The 20290-nt window shown below is 46.3% G+C and overlaps 1 protein-coding gene across 1 annotated transcript in view; it reads right to left on the bottom strand.

Moving 5' to 3' along the window:
* Positions 1–17658, bottom strand: part of LOC141058674 (uncharacterized) — a 48850-nt gene extending 31192 nt beyond the window's left edge. Inside the window, exons 1-2 of the mRNA XM_073554859.1 lie at positions 17208–17658; positions 3195–3329 (exon numbers count right to left, since the gene is read on the bottom strand). Of these exons, the coding sequence (XP_073410960.1) occupies positions 3195–3329; positions 17208–17486 (414 nt within the window). The 5' untranslated portion in view covers positions 17487–17658. The remainder of the gene's footprint in view (positions 1–3194; positions 3330–17207) is intronic.
* Between the last annotated feature and the right edge of the window lie 2632 nt (positions 17659–20290).

Below are 20290 nucleotides of genomic sequence, written 5' to 3'. Positions count from 1 at the left end.
CTTATACCTCCCACATAATACAGCCTTATACCTCCCACATAATACAGCCGTATACCTCCCACATAATACAGCCGTATACCTCCCACATAATACAGCCTTATACCTTCCACATAATACAGCCATATACCTCCCACATAATACAGCTATACCTCCCACATAATACAGCCTTATACCTCCCACATAATACAGCCTTATACCTCCCACATAATACAGCCTTATACCTCCCACATAATACAGCCTTATACCTCCCACATAATACAGCCATATACCTCCCACATAATACAGCCTTATACCTCCCACATAATACAGCCTTATACCTCCCACATAATACAGCCATATACCTCCCACATAATACAGCCTTATACCTCCCACATAATACAGCCATATACCTCCCACATAATACAGCCTTATACCTCCCACATAATACAGCCTTATACCTCCCACATAATACAGCCGTATACCTCCCACATAATACAGCCGTATACCTCCCACATAATACAGCCTTATACCTCCCACATAATACAGCCTTATACCTCCCACATAATACAGCCTTATACCTCCCACATAATACAGCCATATACCTCCCACATAATACAGCCTTATACCTCCCACATAATACAGCCTTATACCTCCCACATAATACAGCCATATACCTCCCACATAATACAGCCTTATACCTCCCACATAATACAGCCTTATACCTCCCACATAATACAGCCGTATACCTCCCACATAATACAGCCGTATACCTCCCACATAATACAGCCTTATACCTCCCACATAATACAGCCGTATACCTCCCACATAATACAGCCGTATGCCTCCCACATAATACAGCATTATACCTCCCACATAATACAGCCTTATACCTCCCACATAATACAGCCGTATACCTCCCACATAATACAGCCTTATACCTCCCACATAATACAGCCGTATACCTCCCACATAATACAGCCGTATACCTCCCACATAATACAGCCTTATACCTCCCACATAATACAGCCTTATACCTCCCACATAATACAGCCTTATACCTCCCACATAATACAGCCTTATACCTCCCACATAATACAGCCTTATACCTCCCACATAATACAGCCTTATACCTCCCACATAATACAGCCATATACCTCCCACATAATACAGCCTTATACCTCCCACATAATACAGCCTTATACCTCCCACATAATACAGCCGTATACCTCCCACATAATACAGCCGTATACCTCCCACATAATACAGCCTTATACCTCCCACATAATACAGCCTTATACCTCCCACATAATACAGCCGTATACCTCCCACATAATACAGCCGTATACCTCCCACATAATACAGCCTTATACCTCCCACATAATACAGCCGTATACCTCCCACATAATACAGCCGTATACCTCCCACATAATACAGCCTTATACCTCCCACATAATACAGCCGTATACCTCCCACATAATACAGCCTTATACCTCCCACATAATACAGCCTTATACCTCCCACATAATACAGCCTTATACCTCCCACATAATACAGCCTTATACCTCCCACATAATACAGCCTTATACCTCCCACATAATACAGCCATATACCTCCCACATAATACAGCCTTATACCTCCCACATAATACAGCCTTATACCTCCCACATAATACAGCCGTATACCTCCCACATAATACAGCCGTATACCTCCCACATAATACAGCCTTATACCTCCCACATAATACAGCCTTATACCTCCCACATAATACAGCCGTATACCTCCCACATAATACAGCCGTATACCTCCCACATAATACAGCCTTATACCTCCCACATAATACAGCCTTATACCTCCCACATAATACAGCCGTATACCTCCCACATAATACAGCCGTATACCTCCCACATAATACAGCCTTATACCTCCCACATAATACAGCCTTATACCTCCCACATAATACAGCCGTATACCTCCCACATAATACAGCCGTATACCTCCCACATAATACAGCCTTATACCTCCCACATAATACAGCCGTATACCTCCCACATAATACAGCCGTATACCTCCCACATAATAAGCCTTATACCTCCCACATAATACAGCCGTATACCTCCCACATAATACAGCCGTATACCTCCCACATAATACAGCCTTATACCTCCCACATAATACAGCCTTATACCTCCCACATAATACAGCCGTATACCTCCCACATAATAAGCCTTATACCTCCCACATAATACAGCCTTATACCTCCCACATAATACAGCCTTATACCTCCCACATAATACAGCCTTATACCTCCCACATAATACAGCCTTATACCTCCCACATAATACAGCCGTATACCTCCCACATAATACAGCCTTATACCTCCCACATAATACAGCCGTATACATCCCACATAATACAGCCTTATACCTCCCACATAATACAGCCTTATACCTCCCACATAATACAGCATTATACCTCCCACATAATACAGCATTATACCTCCCACATAATACAGCCGTATACCTCCCACATAATACAGCCGTATACCTCCCACATAATACAGCCGTATACCTCCCACATAATACAGCCTTATACCTCCCACATAATACAGCCGTATACCTCCCACATAATACAGCCTTATACCTCCCACATAATACAGCCGTATACCTCCCACATAATACAGCCGTATACCTCCCACATAATACAGCCTTATACCTCCCACATAATACAGCCTTATACCTCCCACATAATACAGCCTTATACCTCCCACATAATACAGCCTTATACCTCCCACATAATACAGCCGTATACCTCCCACATAATACAGCCGTATACCTCCCACATAATACAGCCGTATACCTCCCACATAATACAGCCTTATACCTCCCACATAATACAGCCGTATACCTCCCACATAATACAGCCGTATACCTCCCACATAATACAGCCGTATACCTCCCACATAATACAGCCTTATACCTCCCACATAATACAGCCGTATACCTCCCACATAATACAGCCTTATACCTCCCACATAATACAGCCTTATACCTCCCACATAATACAGCCGTATACCTCCCACATAATACAGCCTTATACCTCCCACATAATACAGCCTTATACCTCCCACATAATACAGCCGTATACCTCCCACATAATACAGCCGTATACCTCCCACATAATACAGCCGTATATTTATCAACAAATCAGAGACTTACCTCAAAATCCCCAACTCCATCCACCCTCATAAAGAGCCAAAGCTCACAGCGATTACCCGATCTTCTGGCAATACGAGTGATGATGAAACTTTTATCAACCTCTGTGAACGCCGTGAAGTAAACTGAATCTATAGCCTGTAATGGAAGGAAAAATCAATAATTCTAGGTACGGTAGCGGTTCAGCTTGGATAGACACAGGCACAGGGTTTTTATATCAAAACAACATATACTGTATTGTCCATCATACTGTCATGATCCATGCTGGATTATGACAGATAAAAGCACTAGTAACCTTTTTTTTTCCCTTAAGCTGGTGGTTTCAGTTGTAGTTTTGCCCCCGGTGGCCGTTAGGGTCATTGCACTTGATGTTTTCTTTGCTTTGCCTTTTGCCCCTGGTGGTCACTGGGGTTATAGCAGCTTTTGGCCCCTGGTCATTTGACCATTCTCTTTTCCTATATAGGGTCATGGTCTATGAGCAGGTGTTGGTGATAGCGTCTTTTTGGGATTCCAACAACGGTGAAGGGAGCAGCTGGGTGAGGTGTGAAGCCACTGCAGAAACCTGGTGAAGTTAGCAGCTGGCTTGAAGGTTGGAGCCACTGCTGAAACTGGTGTTGAACTCTGGCTGCCCGGTGTCCGCAGCAGAGAGAGATGGTGAAGGTGGCAGCTGGCTCTGAGGTGTCGAGCCACTGCGAAAAGATAAGTCTTTTTGGTGTTTCCCCTGTTTGTATTTTTCCCTGGTGTGTATTAGTACAGCGGTGAGGCCAGTGCCTGCACCACCCAGCTCCCTAGCAAGGGATAAGTGTTATGAATGGGAAACCGAGGAGGAAAAAAGACAACAAGCTAAGGCTAGTTTCACATTTGCGTTTGTGAGCGCAGCGACGGCCTGCGCATGGCCGCCGCTGAGCCCCGCCCCCTGCCGCGCCTCCGCCGGTAGCTCCGCCTACCGGCGCATGACGCTGCATGCGCCCTGCGTCCCCTATCTTTATCACTGGGGGCGCAGGCCATGCGCAGTATGCGTTTGGCAGCGCATGCGTCCTTTTGATGGTGCGCCGACCTGCGCCAAACGCAACCTGCTGCAGTTTGGTTGCGCCGGCGCACCGTCAAAAAGGCGCATGCGCCGCCAAACGCATACTGCGCACGGCCTGCACCCCCAGTGATAAAGATAGGGGACGCAGGGCGCATACTGATTAATAGGAGTGGAATTTCAGCACAGCCCAGCAGGGGCAGGCTGATTACACAAAAAACTGAATTGACCAACAAGCGCAAGTGTGAACATTAGCAAAAAACAAACTTAACTTGAGAAGACTGGAAGAGAACTGAAGTCCAGGACCTGAGAAGCAGACTGAATCACCAGCACCCGGATAGGGCGTCGGCTGTCTTATATCCAGTCTGATACTACAGAGATCCAATCGTTATCTTCCTCATCAGGTGGCAGATCACTACCACTTAAACCAACAGCACTACCTCCTGTCACCAACAGAGGGAGAACTGAAGGGGAACTCTCAACTGGTGGAGCAGAAAATGAGTTAATGACAGATAGGTGTACTGTGTGCTAGGGTGACAGGTATCCTAATCGGCGCCCGGTGCGGAACTGGCCTAGGGATCGTTAGTGTAGAGACATTGACTCAGGGGAGTGCAGGAGGTCTCCTCGTCCCCGCTCCCTAACGCAGGGCCACCACTGTAACTGTTTCCCCTTCCCTCGTATCTTGTTGTTTTAGTTACCAGCCTGCAGGTCGTGTTACACAGGACAGTTACACGTGCCAGTTTTGTTGTTTTAGTTACCGACCTGTGGGTCGTGTCACACAGGATGGGTCCACGTGACACATACACTTTACAGCTCTAAACATAAAACCTCATCTCTACAACACAAACTAATAGCATGCACGGTCCTTTCTTCGAGCACATTGAAGCAAGGTAAATGCAGCAGCCTCCACTAATCTCAGTATTTCAGGTCATAGCAGCTGCAGCAGTTTAGATGCGCTCACCAAACTCCTCTGTTCTGCTCCAGCCCAAACTCCACACTGCTGAGCTACCCAGCTGCTGTTATCAGGCCTGTAAGCCCCAGGCTGGATTATGAAACGACCTTTTCCACACAGACACTTTTGGTTGCTCCTAAATCCCAGACCCAAAATCCAGACAAATTAACAAACGATTGAGCTTTGAAATATCTCATGTTCTGAGGGATATTTCTACAATTTGTGTTTCATTGAATGTTATTCAAAGACGAATCAGAAACATTATCACCTGTGTTTTCAAATAAAGAATCCGTATCAGTGAAACCAGAGGGATGAGTGCGTCTTTTACTCTCCAGTTTAAGAGCGAATTTGGAAGCAGAATGTGATTTCATTCAGTTTCTCTTCCTCATTTCGGACATAAATCCATATGATCCTGTTCAAACTTTGCCTTTTTGTTGCCATAATCTTGGACATTTTATTTTTCATGGCAGTGTTCCAACCCCCATATTGTTTTAAAGACACATTTTCCTGTAGTGATGCCATCAAAGTAAGGATATCAGTTTTGGCAGTTTGTAGAGACTTAAATTATAAGTTTCATTAACTGGAACAGTTATCTAAAATGCAATTCCATTCGTTGCTAAAATCCTCTGAAAAATTGGTAGTAGCAGTTTTTTGATAGAGAGACCTCTTGGGATCATTTGCTTTTCCACATATGAATTAAACTTCTGTTATTCCACCATGTTTCTAGCTCTTTAATTAGCAAATTTTGAAGAGTTCTCATGTGATTGTCTAGTTCACTGGGTGGTTGTGAAAGTTCTGGTTTAGACATGGAGAAAATTAAAGCAGCTTTATCCCATCTGGATGTTTAATAGTCATTATTCTGCCTCTTCCTGATGACTGCAAATCCCAAGCATTCTAATTATCAGCTTCTTAGATAATTGTATAACTCGTACTCACACCACCAGGCGTCCGCAGGTAGTTTAACTCCACTGGCAATGAAACTGTTGAAAGACCAGGAGAAACAATGCTGTTTTCTTCCAAAATCTTGTATTAGTTACAATGAACAGTAGGTAAAAAGGAGTAATCTCTACAGGGGAGTACACATGAGTCTAGAGTAATGGCTGCTGTAGGCTAAACTGAAGAAGGGAGGAGCAACCTAATACAGAGCTCAACTACAAGAGGGACATAGGGACAATCTTCACAAAGTCTAATTCTACCTAGCAACAACAGGGAATTTTGCTGATTGGAGGAAAAACTCAACACATAGAATATATATATTACAGGTTGTTTCCATTCGTGGGACACAACAGTCATCTTATCATGGAATACCAGTATTAGATACCACCATAGGTGGTATAGGTGGGGGCTGCGTCATATTGCACTATATTATCCGGTAAATGTTGGGGAGTAAGACTGCACACTTGGAATACAAATAATGGGAGTGGAAGTCTCTAAAGTCAACTCATCCAAATGGAGATCCAATTCTAGGAAACTGCGGTACATCAGGAATGAAGAAGAAAAAAAATCCAGCATCCGGGTCTTCCATAAAAATCCAAGTTTTATTATGAAAAATTCCAAAGGAAATACAAAAAAGAAAAAAAGAATAAACCGCAGCCAAAAACCACCACCACTAGGGTACCCTAAGGTATCAAAATACAAGGAAAACGCGTTTCGGACGACTGTCCTTAATCATTGCACAGTAGAAAGTGTGCGGACGGAGTGTTTTGTCATATCCTGGCACTGACACATGATACAAAGCACCAGTCGCAGCTCTGCCAGATCGATAGACAAAGGAATAGACATATGATTCAGAATGATCTATAAGATCCCCTTAGTGACCGAGCCAATTTTTACAATTCTGACCACTGTCCCTTTATGAGGTTATAATTCTGAAACGCTTCAATGGATTCCGGCGATTCTGAGACTGGATTATCATGACATATTGTACTCCAGGGTAGTGCTAACATTTGTTTGATATGACTTGAATTGATTTGTGAAAAAAAAATTGAAATTTGGTGAAAAGTTTGAAAATTTCACAATTTTCAAACTTTTAATTCTTAGGCCCTTAAATTAGAGAGTGGTGTCACACAAAGTAGTTAATAACTAACATTTCCCACACGTCTACTTTACATCAGCACAATTTTTGAAACATAATTTATTTTTTGTTAGGAAGTTATATAAGGGTTAAAAGTTGACCAGCGATTTCTCATTTTTTACAACACAATTTACAAAAGCATTTTTTAGGGACCACCTCACATCTGAAGTGAGTTTGAGGGGTCTATATGACAGAAAATACCCATAAGTTGCACCATTCTAAAAACTGCACCCCTCAAGGTGCTTAAAACCACATTCAAGAAGTTTGTTAACCCTTCAGGTGCTTCTCAGGAACAGAGGCAATGTGGAAGGAAAAAAAATGAACATTTAATTTTTTTTCACAAAAAAATTACTTTAGACCCAAAGCTTTTTTATTTTTATATGGGTAATAAGAAAAAATGGACCCCAAAATTTGTTGTGCCATTTCTTCTGAGTAGGCCAATACCTTACTTATGGGGGAAATCTACTGTTTGGGCGCACAGCAGGGCTCAGAATAGAAGGAACGCCATTTGACTTCTTGAATGTAAAATTTAATGAAATAATTAGCGGACGCCATGTTGCATTTGGAGACCCCTGATGTGCCTAAACAGTGTAAACCCCCCACTTGTGACACCATTTTGTAAACCACACCCATCAATTTTTTTTTATCCAGGGGTATAGCAAAAATTTTGACCCATACGCACTACACAGAAGTTGATAACATTAAGTTGTCATATCGAATATGTTGTCATTAGTGTTGAGTGCAAGTGCTCGCTACTCCAGTTTGCATCGGGTGCTCGGATATGCACCGAATATCGCAGGTGCTCAAATGACAAGCTCGAGTCCCTACCCAACATGTTTCTCAGCTGTTAGACTCTCCAAAAAACATGCGGGGATCCACGATACTTCGTGCATACCTGAGCACCCGATGCAAACTAGAGTAGAGAGCACTTGTGTTCAAAACTAGTCATCATATCATTATTATTTTTATTTACTTTTGAAAAAAATCCCAATTCTAACCTAACACACCCCCAACTCCAACACAACCCCAACCCTAACACAACCTTTACACAAACCTAACCCCAACCCTAACACAACCCAACACAACCCTAACCCTAACATAACCTTTACACAACCCTAACCCCAACCCTAACACAACCCCAACCCTAACACAACCTTTACATAACCCTAACCCCAACCCTAACACAACCCCAACCCTAACACAACCTTTACACAACCCTAACCCCAACCCTAACACAACCTTTACACAAACCTAACCCCAACCCTAACACAACCTTTACACAACCCTAACCCCAACCTCAACACAACCCTAACAAAACCTTTACACAACCCTAACCCCAACCCTAACACAACTCAACACAACCCCAACCCTAACATAACCTTTACACAACCCCAACCCTAACACAACCCCAACCCTAACACAACCTTTACACAAACCTAACCCCAACCCTAACACAACCCCAACCCTAACACAACCTTTACACAACCCTAACCCCAACCCTAACACAACCTTTACACAAACCTCACCACAACCCTAACACAACCTTTACACAACCCTAACCCCAACACAACCCAAACCCTAATACAACCTTAATACAATCCTAACCCCAACCCTAACACCACCCTAACACAACCCCAACACAACCTTAACACAATCCTCACCCCAACACAACCCCAACCCTAACACAACCTTAATACAATCCTCCTAACCCCAACCCTAGTCCTAACCCTAAACCCAACTGCAAAGAATGGAAAAATTACAAAAAATATATTTTATAATTTTTATCTAACTGAGGGGTGACAAAGGGAGGTTTGATTTACTGTTTTTTTTAATTTTGATCACTGTGATAGGGTCTATCACAGTGATCAAAATGAACCAATAGAAAAAAAATCCTATTGTTGCCGGGTACTTAGACATTAGTCTAAGTGAGGATTGGCATTAGGTTACAGTCCTGGAACACGAGAAACGCCTTACCGTGGCTTCCAGGTACACATAAATTGGCCATTTTATGCGCTAAGCTTTCTCAATTGTTCATATTTCTAATGCAGTAATGCAATTCATTTTTCATATTTCATGTTTGCATGCTGTGGCGCTACAGTGTGCTTCCTATTTTGTTTGAGTGTATATGAGTCGGTGACTCTTGGTTAAGCACCTGTTCACATTTAGTTTATGCTTGGATGTGACGGTCAGTTTTTTTAAATTTTTAAAACAGATCTCGGAAAGCGCACTGCGCATGCGACCGCCATTTTTTTTCCAGGAAGATGACATCGAGCTGGGGGACGGATCAGGAGGTACCGGGCCGGGGATGGCGGAGGTACCGGGGGATCTTGAGGGACATCACTTCTCTCTCCTCTGAACTGTATATCATGTCAGAAGAGAGAGAAATCATTGAAACAGTATAAAGGCAATCACATGAACGGACACCGGAAAATCCGGTCCTGATCATGTTCTCTGGGGTCCCAGATGACCTGATGGTGACAGACCAATTTCTTCAGCATTGCCCTGTGGAGGTGCGACAGTTCACGCTGGACCAAGAGCTAAAGGAGGCCGCTAAAGCGGTACAGATTGCAGATGCCTATAAGGCCGACCATACGCCGGAGGTACGGAAGTCATCCGTCGCCAGCTGGAAAGGAGGTAAGCCGACAACCACCCTCAGTGCCCCTGCCAGCCAGCTCTCAGGGGGTCCTGCCCCATGCTCCAGCATCCAGCCTCCATATGACTCCCACCGGTGCTATTCCTGTGACCAAACTGATCACATCAGCCTAGTCTGCCCGGAGAGGCAGAAGATGAACCCCACACCAAAGGTTCATACTGTGAATGTGTCACGCTCACGCCCTGACTGGTGCGCGCGAGCCAGGGGATTGTGGCCCCACTGTGCCACAGACCAGACTACCCTGGAAGGGGTGTGAGTAAGACTGGCTGCCTTGGTCTTCTCTGGAGCCTCCAATGGTGAGGTCAGGGTTGTGCGGCAGGCAGCTGCCAGGTGCCACTCCAGGGTGGTGTCTGGCTGTGACTGCTGATCCCACTCGGGGACAGGACACTTGGTCAGGTGCGAGTGACAGGCAGGCAGGTGGGAACGGCAGGCATGGCTGTGACACAGGGCAGGCTGGCACGGCTGTGACACAGGGCAGGCTGGCACGGCTGAGACACAGGGCAGGCTGGCACGGCTGAGACAGGGCAGGCGGGCAAAGCTTGAGACACAGGGCAGGCTGGCATGGCTGAGACACAGGGCAGGCAGGTGTGGTATGAGAAGGAACAGGTAGGGGCCTGTTCACAAAGCAGGGGCAGGTACTGGTATAGGCAGAAAAGAGTGGAGTATGACGGAACAGGTTTGGACCTGTTCACACAGGAGGAGCAGGTACGGGTATTGACAGGAAAGAGTGGAGTATGACAAAGCAGGTTAGGAGCAGAGCCGCAGGAGTGCGGAGTAGGCGGAGCCGCAGGAGTACGGAGTAGGCGGAACCGCAGGAGTGTGGAGTAGGCAAGAGGTTCTGCAGCAGCAGAACCAAGCAGAGCGGCACGGGTACAGAGCAGGCAGAGCTGCACGGATAAAGAGCAGGCAGAGCTGCAAGGGTGCAGAGCAGGCAGAGCTGCGAGGGTACAGAGCAGGCAGAGCTGCGAGGGTACAGAGCAGGCAGAGCTGCAAGGGTACAGAGCAGGCAGAGCTGCAAGGGTGCAGAGCAGGCAGAGCTGCAAGGGTACAGAGCACGGACAGGGAAGACACAGCAGGGAAAGAAGCCAAAGACAAGGAGGCAGGGGTAGGACAGAGTTCAGACAAGGTACAGGGACAAAGACTCAAGGACTAGGATATTCTGCCTCCTGGAGGGCGGACGGAGGTACTAGGCAAGACAAGTTCAGGAGCTATAGCAGAGAGACCAGGATATTCTGCCTCCTGGAGGGCAGACAGACAGACACAAGACAAAGCTAGGAGAATAGCCTCCAGAGAATAAAAAACACAGAACATGACCTGGCTTACTCAGCAACAAAACACTAACTGCGTTTAGACATTGCACAGGCCAGGTTCAGTGGGTGGTGCAGCCCTAAATAGTAGAGGGCTCTAGGTAATTGGTCAGGGACACATTAGCCAGGTGCACCCTGACTCTATAAGAAGCAGAGAGTTCAGGCGCCGCCCCCCTAGGCACACAGCCAGGAGACAAACACAAAGCAGACAGGAGATAAGAGGGACAGAGCATGGAGCTGGCAGCAGATAGAAATCACAGCATGGCCTGGAGCAGTGAGTAAGTTGGTGTGCGGGGAATGGGAAGCCATGCAGTGATGCCAGCAGGGTTGTTACAGAATGTGAATGTCATGCCTAATGATAATGTGTTCTGTGGTACAGGAGATCTCAGCCATGTCACGCTGTGGGGTGATGTTACTGGGGATCCCCTAAAAGGAGCCAGCATAAGTGCTAAGGGCGATGGGGACAGGCACGGGGATCATAAGGAAGGTGGTCCCGTGTAGCAGACCAGTGTCACAAAGGACGGTGACATAACCGCTGGTATCTGCCCCATAATTAGCACAGCTCCTAAGGTAACGGGGGAGGATGGAGAGAAGCACTGGGATCATAAGGAAAGTAGTCGGGTGCAGCAGACCAGTGTCACGATAGATGCCCCATAACTAGCGCAGCTCCTGAGGTAACAAGGAGGAAGGTCTTATCCCTTGCCTATCTGGGAGGGTGAAAAGGTATGTCCCACAATCGGTCAGAGTGAGGAAAAAGTGTGTCCCACCCTCTGTCAGGACAATGGGAAAGAGGTACCCATAGCCTGTCGGAGGGGTGGGAAAATTGTACTACGAGTCTGTGAAGGTGTGGGAAGGAGTATTTCAAAACCTGTCAGGGTAATTGGAAAGCAGGATTCCCAGTCGGTCAGGGTGGTGGGCAGGTGTGTCCCACGGCCTGTCAGCGCAGTAGGAACGTAGTATTCACCGTGAGTCAGGGTGGTGGGAGAGTTGGGTCTGCAGCCTGGAAAACAAATGGTAAAATGTTGTTAACCCCTGGGGAGACAGCCTAACTAGCCGCTGTTACCTGTGGCCCGAGAGATCAGAACGCAGGCAATGCCTTGCCTTCTGGAGCCTCATCATCCAGTGGGATAACAGGACTAGTGACTGACCCAGGACAGGTCCCGGAGGGTTCTTGTGAGGTTGAGGCCCTAGCGTCATTGACTACATCTAGCCAGGAGTTTCAGACCTGTCTGGTGGTGCTGAATAACCCCTCGGAGAAGCCCATCTCCAAATTCCAGAGGATACTGTGGGATCCAGGAAGGGTGGGCCGTAAGGTGAGCTTGTAGGGCGATCTGTAAAACAGCCCCCACGTCACCTCAAAAAGGGGGAGGAGTCATAGAAAACACTAAAATCCATAAAGCCACACTAATGAGGGGGCATTCACCCCCCTCCCTCCTCTCTCACACAGAATTGCAGTAGGAAAAAGAGCTGACATTCTAAGTTTCTTAGATGTAGACATGCACAGTGGACAAAGGGAAGTGGTTAATTATGTATAGTTGGGAAGATACAAATCTAATTAAAATATCTTTTGAAGTCCAGACTCCCTGGTGAGAACAGATAATTAAGGCCCCTTTACATTTAGCGATGCACCAGCTATCCCGCCCACGATATGACCCGGTCAGGATCGCTGGTGCATCGCTAAATGGTCGCTAGTGAGCTGCCACACAGGCAGATCTCACCAGCGATGCAGCAGCGCTAGGCGGTCACTCTTACCTTTCAGACGCGGCGAGGGTGTCCGTCTTCCGCTTGCGTCCATTGCTCGCTCGTCGAGCCGACGACGAGAAATGGACCAGGCCGATCTCGCGCGATCAGCGATAGCCAGCGGGGGAGCCGGTCGGAGGTAAGTATCACATGTAGCGATATCGCTAGCAATATCGCTGCTGCGTCACAAAATCAGTAACGCTTTAGCGATATTGCTAGCGATATCGCTATGTGTAAAGCCCCCTTTAGACAGGAAATATCTTTCCTGAGGTTCAGAAAAAAAGGGACATATGTTTACACATAAATAGAGAAGTGGAGAAGGAAAGACAGGGGAAATGTTACCCCTCCAACCAGACACAGGGGTACCGATGGAAAGTAATGAATATTAGGGTTGGTATAGATCCGATAGTGATGGGACATACATTTTCTACTTCAGGACTAATCGGGGAAGAATATGCAGTGGCCTAATCGCTGACACCTGCTATGTCATGTTAACTATATATGAAAAGTAAAATCACGATAAACAATGTGGCGGCGATTATGAACTTCTGCGATAGTCTAGAGTGTAGATATTGTTAATGTTGGAAATATCATAAAATACTAAAGGGCTGAGAACATCGCACAACCCGACCCACGTGAGGTCAGCAAGGGGGAATGTGTGAGCAGTGGCGGATTAAGTGGACTATGGGCCCGGGGCTGTTCATAAAACCTGGGTCCCTGTACCCCCCTTCCCACCTGAGCGCTGCGGTCCCCGTGCGGGAATTGACAGCCGTACGGACCACAGCACTTGGTTTGCTGCGGGTCCATACGGAAAACCCGCCACCATTCCACCATGTGAAGCCCCCACTCATCCCCCCTTCATCCTGTGAAGCCCCCACTCACCCCCTTCATCCTGTACAACCCCAGTCACCCCCCTTCATCATATACAGCCCCCAGTCACCCCCCTTCTTCATATACAGCCCCCAGTCACCCCCCTTCATCATATACAGCCCCCAGTCACCCCCCTTCTTCATATACAGCCCCCAGTCACCCCCCTTCATCATATACAGCCCCCAGTCACCCCCCCTTCATCATATACAGCCCCCAGTCACCCTCTTCATCATATACAGCCCCCAGTCACCCCCTTCATCATATACAGCCCCCAGTCACCCCCCCCGTCATCATATACAGCCCCCAGTCACCCCCCCGTCATCATATACAGGCCCCAGTCACCCCCCCTTCATTGTGTACAGCCCCCACTCACCCCCTCCCCCATTTAATTCATTTTATAAATAAAAAAAAATAAAAAAAGTTCCCCATACTTACCTCACAGCCGGCTCGCTCCCCAGCAGCGCCTCTGCTTTCAGCATCCTCCGGGACATGTCGGCGCGTGCACAATGACGTCATCGTGCACGCCCGACATCTGACCCGGAAGTATAGCCGGAGGGAGCCGGAGCTGAGCAGCCGTCAAGGTGACGGCCGTGCACAGCTCCCGGCCCCTCATAGAATCTGACGCGGGCGGCTGTCTGCTGCCGGCGGCGTCACAGGCAGCACAGGGCACGGCCGGCCCTGTACAGGTGCTGGGGGAGCGGTCCGGGTGGCATTTGCCTCTCTGCCACCCGGCCCAGCCCGCCCCTGGGCCCCCAAAAAACCTTGGGCCCGGGGCGACCGCCCCATCCGCCCCTATTAGGATCCGCCATTGTGTGTGAGTGTACCCTAGGTGCTGACAAAAAGTCAAGGTGCATTATGATCTGTGTTAATGTAGAGAGATACACATCAGTGTATGCACGATTCCCGTCACTGGACGTTTTTCATGCAAAGTGCTCTCCTTCGCTAAGCCCAATCCTCTTTGTGATCGGTGTAGTAAGTTTCTTCATTAATCCTGTTTATTTTATGTAAATGTATATGCAGCATTGTTTTGACCCCTTTGTAAAATCTTTTATATAGTTTTCTAAGCAATGCTTATCGTTCTGGATTAAATATAAAATGTAATAGTTCTGTTCCTTTTGTTCTGTAAACCGCACTTCGAAGTGCAACTAGAACCAGGCATACAGTCAGCCTGTATGAAAAAAAAACACTGGTAGTGGCAGCGAGTAGTTCTTGGGTTATTGTGGAGTTAGGAGTGAACGTACCGGCAGTATATATTCATTCCATGCCTTGGATTTGGAGGTGTATATACCATATGCTTACTGATAGTTTCTCAATAACCGGCCTCAATGGAAACAGCCGCAACCTCCCTCATCCTCCCTCATTAATCGTCGGTCAATTGTGTAATTGGCAGCAGAGGTCCCCCTCCCCCTTGGACAAAAAGATAACAGCAGGGTGGCTCAGTGTGATTCCCCTGGCCGTGATCTTTGACAACTTCTAATTGGTATTGTGTAGCAAGTGTGCATTTTGTTTTATGTCTAAAAAGTTCCCCAACTGTGATATTTTTAACGACTTGTTGGGAATGACATGATATGGCATAAAGGGTCGAATTAGAGGCCGAAAAGAGCAGAAACAACAACTCCCATGTCACTTCTGAAGAGCACATCAAATCCTTCACCCAAAAATATATCAGTCCTCAGTATTAAGTCTATGTATGTATGTGCACCTGCAGACAATATAGAATTACACAGAAATCTATGTAATATCTACAGATAAGACGCTCTATATACACACACACCACACTCGCCTATACAAGGATGAGTATTAGGCCTCATATAGAGCACGTTCAGGAGACCAGGGGTGGGGGAGCGACTACAAGTAACAGATATATATATATATACACACAAGGGGGAGAGGAAGGTGAATCACTGTTCTCTGGAAACTAAGAGACGCTCATCCTGTGAGATTAGCTACCATCTATCTATCTATCTATTATTTATCTATCTATTATCTATCTATCTAACATCTCTATCTACCTATCTATTATCTATATATCTCTATCTATCATCTATCTATTTATCTATCTCTATCTATCTATCTATCCATTATCTATCTATTATGTATTATCTATTATCTCTATGTATTATCTATCTATCTATTATCTATCTATAATCTATCTATTATCTATCTATCTATAATCTATCTATCTATCTATCTATCTATTATCTATCTATTATTTATCTATTATCTATCTATCTATTAATTATCTATTACCTATCTATTATCTATCTATGTATTATCTATCTAACATCTCTATCTACCTATCTATTATCTATATATCTCTATCTATCATCTATCTATCTATTTATCTATCTATCTCTATCTATCTATCCATTATCTAGCTATCATCTATCTATCATCTATCTATTATGTATTATCTATTATCTCTATGTATTATCTATTATATATCTATCTATTATCTATCTATAATCTATTATCTATCTATCTATTATCTATCTATTATCTATCATCTATCTATTTATCTATCTATCTATCTCTCTATCTATCTATCCATTATCTATCTATCATCTATGTATTATCTATTAACTCTATGTATTATCTATTATCTATATATCTATCTATATTTATCTATAATCTATCTATTATCTATCTATCTATTATCTATCATCTATTTATTATCTATCTATTATCTATCTATATCTATCAACTATCTATCATCTAGCTATCAATAGATAGATGATAGATAATAGATAGATAGATGATAGATAATAGATAGATAGATAGATGATAGATAATAGATAGATAGATAGATGATAGATAGATGGATAGAGATAGATAATAAATAGATAGATGATAGATAGATAATAGATAGATGATAGATACTAGATAGATGATAGATAATAATCTATCATCTATCTATCTATTATCTATCTACTGTACATATTCATTGCTTGAAGCAGAGCTGGATACATAGCTATGAGACAGATCTGTGATGACATCTTCGTGACATTACGCATTGTCAGACAGGAGGTGATGACGAGTCTTCATCCTCACAGCGGAGGTGACTTACAGACAAGTGACGGACTTTATAAAAGCTCATACATGTGTTACATAACATCTGGCACCATTCACTGACAGTTATCGGTTCACAAGCAAATCAGATGAAAATGAGCGCAAGAGAAAGTAACGAGTAGATAAACAAAAAAGGAGCCGAACCCTCCAGAGTCAGGAGCCTCCTCGCAGCCTGCATGTTGGGCAGGGGCCTCTTGCTCCTCTCCCTTCAGCCTGCAGGGCACCATGTCACCCTATGGCAGGTCCTGCACCCTCTGCCAGTCATCTGCCTGGCACTGCCGCCGTCCCCCGCTAGATTATGGCTTCACAATGGGGTATACTCACATAAGGATCGTCCAGCTTCTGCGGAGCCTCCAGGTCACGTGAGGTCAGCTGCGGAGAATCGCGGGGGCTGGCTCCGTGCGTTTCTTGTTCCCGCAGCGCGCCATACGATGTCTTTTTTTTGGGTGAAAAGCGTATTAGCATCAGGTAGATGGCTCTCTTAATGTAGAAATATGGTCCCGGTACCGGGTACCGACCTGCAGGGGAAGCTGGAGCCCTGAACAAGTAGTATTTTATCAGCAAAAAGGCAACAACAAAAAGAAGAAGTAACACGGCCGTCATCTTCACCGAGTGTCTGAGCCCTTGTAAAGTGAACTCTGCTCAAGTGCAGATGCCGCGCTCAACCCCAAGGACAAATCCTATATATACACGGAAGTGATCGTCCTCCGCAGGAATCAATCATCACACAAAGGGATCACTCCAAGAACGCAGATAACGTCAGGAGTCAGCTCAAATAAAAGAAAAACGCTGACGAGAATCTACTCATAGAAAAAGGGGAAGGTGAAGGGCACAACCCATCACTGCAGAGTGTAAGCTCTTATGGTCAGTGGGGTCCTCTGTCTCCTGTAGAGTGTAAGCTCTTATGGTCAGTGGGGTCCTCTCTCTCTCTCTCCTGTAGAGTGTAAGCTCTTATGTTCAGTGCGGTCCTCTCTCTCTCCTGTAGAGTGTAAGCTCTTATGTTCAGTGCGGTCCTCTCTCTCTCCTGTAGAGTGTAAGCTCTTGTTGTCAGTGGAGTCCTCTCTCTCTCCTGTAGAGTGTAAGCTCTTATGGTCAGTGGGGTCCTCTCTCTCTCCTGTAGAGTGTAAGCTCTTATGATCAGTGGGATCCTCTCTCTCTCCTGTAGAGTGTAAGCTCTTATGGTCAGTGGGGTCCTCTCTCTCTCCTGTAGAGTGTAAGCTCTTATGATCAGTGGGATCCTCTCTCTCTCTCTCTCTCCTGTAGAGTGTAAGCTCTTATGTTCAGTGCGGTCCTCTCTCTCTCCTGTAGAGTGTAAGCTCTTGTGGTCAGTGCGGTCCTCTCTCTCTCCTGTAGAGTGTAAGCTCTTGTGGTCAGTGGGGTCCTCTCTCTCTCCTGTAGAGTGTAAGCTCCTATGGTCAGTGGGGTCCTCTCTCTCTCCTGTAGAGTGTAAGCTCTTATGTTCAGTGGGGTCCTCTCTCTCTCTCCTGTAGAGTGTAAGCTCTTATGGTCAGTGCGGTCCTCTCTCTCCTGTAGAGTGTAAGCTCTTATGGTCAGTGGGGTCCTCTCTCTCTCCTGTAGAGTGTAAGCTCTTATGGTCAGTGGGGTCCTCTCTCTCTCCTGTAGAGTGTAAGCTCTTATGTTCAGTGCGCTCCTCTCTCTCTCCTGCAGAGTGTAAGCTCTTATAGTCAGTGGGATCCTCGCTCTCCTATAGCGTGTAAGCTCTTGTGGTCAGTGGGATCCTCTCTCTCCTATAGAATGTAAGCTCTTATGGTCAGTGGGGTTCTCTCTCTCTCTCTCCTGTAGAGTGTAAGCTCTTATGATCAGTGGGATCCTCTCTCTCTCCTGTAGAGTGTAAGCTCTTATGGTCAGTGGGGTCCTCTCTCTCTCCTGTAGAGTGTAAGCTCTTATGGTCAGTGTGGTCCGCTCTCCTGTAGAGTGCAAGCTCCAATGGTCAGTGGGGTCCTCTCTCTCCTGTAGAGTGCAAGCTCCTATGGTCAGTGAGGGCCTCTCTCTTTCTCTCCTGTAGAGTGTAAGCTCTTGTGGTCAGTGGGATCCTCGCTCTCCTATAGAGTGTAAGCTCTTATGGTCAGTGGGGTCCTCTGTCTCTCTCCTGTAGAGTGTAAGCTCTTATGGTCAGTGGGGTCCGCTCTCTCTCTCCTGTAGAGTGTAAGCTCTTATGGTCAGTGGGGTCCTCTCTCACTCCTGTAGAGTGTAAGCTCTTATGATCAGTGGGGTCCTCTCTCTCTCCTGTAGAGTGTAAGCTCTTATGGTCAGTGGGGTCCTCTCTCTCGCCTATAGAGTGTAAGCTCTTATGGTCAGTGGGGTCCTCTCTCTCTCTCCTGTAGAATGTAAGCTCTTATGGTCAGTGGGGTCCTCTCTCCTGAAGAGTGTAAGCTCTTATGGTCAGTGGGGTCCTCTCTCTCCTGTAGAGTGTAAGCTCTTATGGTCAGTGGGGTCCTCTGTCTCTCTCCTGTAAAGTGTAAGCTCTTATGGACAGTGGGGTCCTCGCTCTCTCCTGTAGAGTGTAAGCTCTTATGGTCAGTGGGGTCCTCTCTCTCTCTCCTGTAGAGTGTAAGCTCTTGTGTTCAGTGCGGTCCTCTCTCTCTCCTGTAGAGTGTAACCTCTTATGGTCAGTGGGGTCCTCTCTCTCCTGTAGCGTGTAAGCTCTTATGGTCAGTGGGGTCCTCTCTTTCCTGTAGAGTGTAAGCTCTTATGGTCAGTGGGATCCTCTCTCTCCTATAGAGTGTAAGCTCCTCCTCATATCTGTCTACCACCTACCCGTCCTCCCCAGTGCTGCATCACCCTACATCTCCTCCTTATCTCTGTCTACCACCTACCCGTCCTCTCCACAGTGCTGCACCGCCCTACATCTCCTCCTCATCTGTCTACCACCTACCCGTCCTCTCCACAATGCTGCACCACCCTACATCTCATCTCTGTCTACCACCTACCCATCCTCTCCACAGTGCTGCACCACCCTACATCTCCTCATCTGTCTACCACCTACCCGTCCTCTCCACAGTGCTGCACCACCCTACATCTCCTCCTCATCTGTCTACCACCTACCCATCCTCTCCAGTGCTGCACCACCCTACATCTCCTCCTCATCTGTCTACCACCTACCCGTACTCTCCACAGTGCTGCACCGCCCTATGTCTCATCTTTGTCTATCCCCTACCTGTCTTCTCCACAGTGCTGCACCACCCTACATCTCCTCATCTCTGTCTACTACCTACTCGTCCTCTCCACAGTGATGCACCGCCCTACATCTCCTCCTCATCTCTGTCTAACACCTACCCGTTCTCTCCACAGTGCTGCACCACCCTACATCTCATCCCCATCTCTGTCTACCATCTACCCGTCCTCTCCACAGTGTTGCACCGCCCTACATCTCCTCCTCATCTATC

This window comes from Dendrobates tinctorius, unplaced genomic scaffold, assembly GCF_039654945.1.
Source record: "Dendrobates tinctorius isolate UK_male_01 unplaced genomic scaffold, ASM3965494v1 ptg000214l, whole genome shotgun sequence".
Classification (NCBI taxonomy): Eukaryota; Metazoa; Chordata; class Amphibia; order Anura; family Dendrobatidae; genus Dendrobates; species Dendrobates tinctorius.
The sequence above is the reverse complement of the archived record's forward strand: the minus strand, read 5'-3'. Positions and strand labels throughout refer to the sequence as shown.